This window comes from Martes martes (assembly GCF_963455335.1).
Source record: "Martes martes genome assembly, chromosome: 1".
Classification (NCBI taxonomy): Eukaryota; Metazoa; Chordata; class Mammalia; order Carnivora; family Mustelidae; genus Martes; species Martes martes.
The window spans coordinates 130152872-130160119 of NC_137888.1; the positions used below are offsets into that span (position 1 = coordinate 130152872).

Sequence of the window (7248 nt, forward strand, 5' to 3'; positions counted from 1 at the left end):
TTCCAAGAGAAGGCTGGAACCCCTATGAGGATTGTCAGGGGAGCCCTGTCCAGGATGGCTTGACTTGTGACCAAAAGTGGCCTTTCTACTCATGAATAAACCCCACACCTCATGTGGAGAAAGGAAATGTGGACAACTAGCACATGAGATAGATTCAGGTTCTGATACAGGCCGACATCATGTCTGAACCATGGGACAGTGAGCAAAAAGCACTGCTTCTCTTTAAAAAGCTTAATATCAAGCATAGTGAGATAGCAAAGGAAGAGGTTTACAGAACAATGTCTAGTTTCTCTCTTCAGAAGGTCTTGACTTGCTTCCAAAGTCAGAGTCCTTGAGAAAGCCCTGAAAGCCAATATAGCTGGCCTTGGACATGAACTGGCCAGTATGAGAACTCACCACATAGAGGTGGGAGGGGCAGGGAGGGGTACACCAGTATTTTGACTTCCTGTCCACCAGGCAAAGATTACTGACAGACAGTAGACAGCAATGGAGCTTTCTCTAAAGAGAAAGAGCTCTTTCTTTACAATAAGCAAATACTTTAAACTGGAGCAGAATCTGGATACTTAACTAAGACAATGTTTTGGCACAAATGAACTAGGAAGAGACATGCCAAATTTCCTAGGCCTGAATCTAATATTAAGAGATGCAAACTCCCAACAGACCTAAAAGGGGTTGAAATTGAGGACAAATAACAGCTCTCATATCACATCTGGAATAAGGTCCAGAAACAAATGATCTATAAAGACAAAGAGGTTGACATCAAAAAGAAATTGAGCTACCATCCACACCTTTACAAAACTTGAGGAAAATAATTCTTCCTTTTTTTTTTTTTTTTTAAACTTACCGGGATCTTTGCTCATAGAGACATGGGAACAAATTATTATAAGGAACAAAATCAGCAGCATTTTCATATTAGGACCTAAAAAAATCTCCAGCTTGAAATCTGAAAGGCAAAAACATAAACACCTAAAATTGTTGTGAATATTATTTTGGAATAAAGTCCCACACTTAAGAGCACACAAAATTTTATAGCAAACTGGATGCAATAGAAGGCATAGAATCTCTGAGTTTCTGATTCGTGAAGTACCTTGGAGAAAAAGATCCACAAACATTTACACAATCATTTAAGTTTTTCCAGGTCTAAGATCCTGTAGAAACATGAAATTTTGGATTGTCAATGGCGATAGCCAAATACATTCTAGTTCCAACAACATTTCATGTCTCTATTAGTCATTTTCCCTGTACCCTAGTGTTACCCAGGGTCCACTCACTGCCAAGACAATTCAGAGTTCACGGCTGGGACACAGTCTAAGACTTGACTTGTAATGAACATGTAGGTGTGTTTCATATTTAAGCAGTACGTATTTTTAGATGTGGTCAAAACTCCTTGTTTTTTTCCTTTTCCTAAACAATTAAAAAGCTAACCATTTCTCTTTATCCCTAAATTTGAGGGAAGACATAAAAGTAGTGCCCTCCATTTTCCATAACGGTATCTTGATCCTCCCAAATGACTCATTTTGCACCATCTTGCTTCCAAGTACCTAGAACTGTGTGAGGCAAGGATTTTCCAATTCCACTTTGACCTAAAGCATTTTCAGCCCCCTAGAATTATTCATTTCATAGAATTCAATAAAATATTAAAGATACTGAAAATAAATATTTTCATGAAGCAGGATGGGCTCATTCATTCATCCACTCAGTGAAAAATCAGTTGATCCATATTAATAAACTAGTATCGCTTTCTTGCTGAATTCTTACCCAAACATGAATTTGCAATGTTATATAGGGCTGTATCACTCCTAGTGCTTAGTACTAGCAGTGAGGCTAGTCAGGCAGGCTTCTAGGGCTTAGTATTTCATCCCTTCAGAAAAGGGACCTGTGCCATTCAAAATTCCATCCCCATTGCCTCACCTACTCCATCATCCCTCTGACATTCTGGAATTTGGGACTCTGCTGTATTCCTTCATAAGCCTAGATGATATAAACTTTTCAGGCTGTAAGTCAATTTATCAATCCTATTCCAAGGTAATCAGTGAACTGGAAGGGGCTCATATGAGGTTGTTTTTAGTTCAACCCTTTTATTTTAGAGGAATGTTAGTCCTAACATGGATTGCCCAAAATGAAAACCAAGTTGTAATATCTACACATTTTCTACCAAAGCGTGTAACAACAAATTCCAACATTTGTTGAGCCTTTACTCTGGTCACGCCCTGCGCTAACTGCTTTACATTTGTTCTCTTGTTCGATATTGATAACAAACCTAGTACCAGGTGATATTATTCTTATTTTACAGATAAGGAAATAGATTTATAAGGGAGAAGTAAGTAACCAACTCAATCACATTGATGAAATGGGCCACAGTTGGATGTACAGGCCACATAAGATCTGTCCTTGCAAACTCTGTTACCCTGCATCCCAATCTCAACATTGTAAACACAAAAAGTGTCTCCAGCTTTCTTTCCAAAAGTTAAAACCTGGATAGAAAAGTGAGGATTAGGAAAGGCCACAATAATCCCAACGCAGCATGAAGCATCTGGAAATTTCCCCATGCAGATGATCAATACCAGTGATACAATAAAATTTGAGTTCTTTGGAATGGCATCTTGCGAAATAATTTTCTTGCACCCTTTAAATGGAATCCCACATCTGGTGTGGTATAAGGCTATACAGTGTAGAATCCCACATGTAAAAGTTTCTCTTAAGATGCATATGTGCCATGTTTTGTGTATACAGTAAGACTAGTAGTGGGTTAAGCCTCCAAGCTCATGCTTAGTAGGCTTGGGATCATTTTGACCACACCAAAATGGATGAACTGCCTATAATCTCTTTGCTGTTCTGCTCCCAATCATGGCCAGGATTTACATACATTTTAAAATATCTGAATATTTTAAAACAATTTTAAAAAATACCCGAAGACATGAGGGGAGAAAAAAGGGGATATTTACTTAAAGTAACAACATAAATTTAAATTCATTGTACACTCCATCTTAACAATGAGATTGGTTATTATAGAAATACTCTCAAAGGTACAGTTCTCTTTAATCTAAATTTTGTTGTAATTCATTTATTCTGAATCAAATAAGCTGAAGCCAATCTACTTCTTCTGGAAATTACATGCTATAAAAAGCTTTAAAAAATCTGGATCACTGTAAACTTTCTGTTGAGAAGGTAGAATGTTTCTAATTTAAACCACAGCTGCAAAAGCAACATAGCCACCAAACCCTTGGCTTCAAACCCAGAATGTTTAGAACTTGTGCAACACCTCTCTTGAGGCTATGAAGAACAAGGGGTTTCAGGGAGACCTCTGCCCCATGCAAGCCAATTCATAATCTAGGACATGTCTTCAAAAAAAATATTAACAGCCCAGAAGGGATACTAAAAAGACTTCAGCAAAATTAAGATAAATGCCAAGTTTTCCTTTAAAATGAGCATGCAAGATACATCGTTTCCAAGCATATGGATTTTATTTTTCTTCAGAAACAAGAATATTGTCAACTGTTGCACTGTAAGAAAAAATACTGGGTCTGTGCTGCAAAGTTCAGGATAAGTTGTCATTTGCTTATTTATCCCCATGCCCCCATCTCTTCCACTATTTCCCATTCTTGAGCCGTACTAGTTCTCAGAAGTCAAAAGGTGGAAAGAAAACTATCCAAAGAGAGACAACGTTCATGCTGAAATGTGACAGCCCAAATCCTTGGCACACAACAGGAACAAATAAACAGTGAATCGATGATGGTAAGCAATACAAAACACACAAGCAGTCTTGGGGCAAGCAAGCTGCATAGTTTTACTGATGTCATGTTTTTCCCAATTGCAGTTTCTAGAATCACAAAGAGAGGCTGTGTAGACTGATCATATTGAACAAGGTCATTAGGACCTGCCATTTTGTAAAATGAACACTCGTGTGTGGAGAAATGCTTGGTTCAGTGGAAAGAGCACAGGCTAGAAAGTCTCATGACCTGGGTTTCACTCTGTTCCTCAGCGATTGTGTCACTGGACACCCCCACCCCCTCACTTCTGTGGATTCCTAATCTGAAGCACAAGAGATTACATCCTCTAAATTCCAACTGTCACACACTGAGAGTTCTTTGATCTAATAAATAGTACTAGAAGAAAAAAAAGTGACCAGTTAAGCCAAGGGCACAATGAAATATCAAGCACATGTTCTGAAACAGTCTTAGGGAGGAAAGTGCCCCTCAGACAATAACAGGTCTTGTGTTACATGGACTACAACAGCAAGAGAAGGAGCCGGTCTCAGTTATTGACCTCTTCTGGGTCAGAAACTCTGCTGGAATCCTTCCAGACCCAAGGACATCCACTTAAGGGGATGAAAATTTCAATAAGGCAAACCTTATTTTATTTGTCTGGGAATTATATGCCCTGCTTAAAAATTAGGAAAATACAGAATAAATCCAAAATAAACATAAGAATACTAAAATACTAAAAATTTGAGCAGAAATCAGCAAACTAAAAGACAAAAATAAAAGAAAATTAAGATTGAAACACCCACCTCACAACAGACTAATAAAAAAAGAGAGAAGAGACACAGATAATTGCATGAATGAAAAAGGAGACATAACTATAGATAAGGCAGAGACTTAAAAAGTTGAAGCAGTAGTTAAAAATATTCACAGAAAACTTGAATCCTACATGATTTTATTGGCAAGTTCCAAACTTTCAAGAAACACATCATTTGAATCTTCTACAAATTCTTTCAGAGACCAAAAAATAAGAAATATTAGCCATTTCCTGTTTCCCTTTTGGGAGATCTATAAAATCTTGATATGTAAACTAGCCAAGGACAGTATGAGAAAAGTATATTAAACACCCATTTTACTAATGAATATAAATATCAATAGTCAAATTATGGAAAGAGCCCAGAAGTCCATCAATGGATAAGTGGATAAAGAAGATGTGGTATATATACACAATGGAATATTACTCAGCCATCAAAAAGAATGAAATCTTGCCATTTGTACTGACACAGATAGAGCTAGAGAGTATTATGCTAAGTGAAATAATCAGTCAGAGAAATGCATATACCATATGATTTCACTCATATATGGGATTTAAGAAACAAATAGATGAACATACAGGGAGAAAAAGAGGCAAACCAGAAAACAGACTTTATTTTTATTTTTTTATTAACATATAATGTATTATTAGCCCCAGGGGTACAGGTCTGTGAATTGCCAGGTTTACACACATCACAACACTCACCATAGCACATACCTTCCCCAGTGTCCATAACCCAACCACCCTCTCCCTACCCCTCTCCCCCCAACAACCCTCAGTTTGTTTTGTGAGATAAGAGTCTTTTATGGTTTGTCTCCCTCCCGATCTCATCTTTTTTCATTTATTCCTTTCCTACCCCCCAAACCCCCCATGTTGCCTCTCAACTTCCTCATGTCAGGGAAATCATATAATTGTCTTTCTCTGATTGACTTATTTCGCTAAGCATAATACCCTCTAGTTCCATCCATATCATCGCAAAGGCAAGATTTCATCTCTTTTGATGGCTGCATAGTATTCCATTGTGTATAGATAGATAGATAGATACCACATCTTCTTTATCCATTCATCTGTGGATGGACATCTAGGTTCTTTCCATAGTTTGGCTATTGTGGACATTGCTGCTATAAACATTTGGATGCACGTGCCTCTTTGGATCACTACATTTGTATATTTAGGGTAAATACCCAGTAGTGTGATTGCTGGGTTGTAGGGTAGCTCTATTTTCAACTTTTTGAGGAACCTCCACGCTGCAGAAAACAGACTCTTAAATAGAGAGAACAAACTTAGGGTTACTGGAGGTGAGGGGCTGGGGGGATGACCTAAATGGATGATGTGGATTAAGGAGGGCACTTGTGATGAGCACTGGGTGTTGTATGGAAGTGATCAATCACTAGATTCTACACCTGAAACTAATGTTACACTGTGCATTAACTACTGGAATTTAAATAAAAACTTGAAAAAGTAAATAAATGTAAAAAAACCTAAATGAAACATTAGCAGATCAACCCCCTCAGTATTAAAAAAAAGAGAATATGCCATTACCAAGTTGGATTTAGCTCAGGAATACAAGGATTGCATTTAAAAGATACAATCTAACTATGTAAATCTAAATATGTATTTAAAAACACAAGAATGGGGCGCCTGGGTGGCTCAGTGGGTTAAAGCCTCTGCCTTCGGCTCAGGTCATGATCTCAGGGTCCTGGGATCGAGACCCATGACGGACTCTCTGCTCAGCAGGAAGCCTGCTTCCCTTCCTCTCTCTCTACCTGCCTCTCTGCCTACTTGTGATCTCTGTCTGTCAAATGAATAAACAAAAATCTTAAAAACGCAAGAATACAACTTATATTAGTAGACTAAAAGAAATAAAAAGTAAATATAAAAGAAAAAACACTCCAATTCATGATTTTAAGAAAAACCTCCCTAACAAACCAGGAATAGAAGCAAACAATCTGACAAAGGATGTATTTTAAAAATCTACAGTATATATCATCTTAACAGAGAAATTATAGAAGTATTCTTTGTTTAAAGTAAAATTGAAGTATAATTTACAGTGTTATTTTAGGCTCAGGTTTATGATATAATGATTCCACAATTCCATACATTACTCAGTGCTTATCAATACATATACTCTTAATCCCCTTTCTCTATTTCCCATTCTTCTCCCATCTCCCCTCTGGCAGTCACTAGTTTTTCCTCTGTATTTAAGAGTCTGTTTTTTATCTTTCGTTTGGTTGGTTTCTTGAATTCCACACATGAGTGAAATCATGTGGTACATGTATTTTTCTGACTTATTTCATTTAGCATGAATACCCTCTAAGTCCATCCATGTTATTGCAAATGGCAAGATCTCATATTTTTTTATGGTTAATATTCCATTGTAAATATACATACCACATCTTCTTTATCTATCTGTGGATGGAGATTTATGTTGCCCCCATATCTTGGCTATTGTAAATAATGCTGCAATAAACACAGGGGAGCATATGTTTTTTCAAATTAGTGTTCTCATTTCTAAAAAAGATTTATTTATTTGAGAGAGAAAAAGAAAGAGAGAAAGAGCACATGGAAAGGGCAGAGGGAGATAATATCCAAGCAGACTCCTGCTGAACACAGAGCCTGATGTGGAGCTCGATTTCATAACCCATGAGATTAGGACCTGAGCTGAAATCAAGAGTCAAGTGCTTAACCACTGAGCTACCCAAGCACACCGCAGTGTTTTCATTTTAATTTGGG

At 37.3% G+C, this 7248-nt stretch overlaps 1 protein-coding gene across 2 annotated transcripts in view; it reads right to left on the reverse strand.

Moving 5' to 3' along the window:
• The window catches only part of COL6A6 (collagen type VI alpha 6 chain), a gene marked incomplete at its 5' end in the record, with an annotated part of 108271 nt that extends 107360 nt beyond the window's left edge, over nt 1-911 (reverse strand). For both annotated transcript variants that reach the window (XM_080824285.1, XM_080824286.1), the window contains one exon: nt 845-911. In XM_080824285.1, the coding sequence (XP_080680411.1) occupies nt 845-911 (67 nt within the window). The remainder of the gene's footprint in view (nt 1-844) is intronic.
• Nucleotides 912-7248: the final 6337 nt, after the last annotated feature.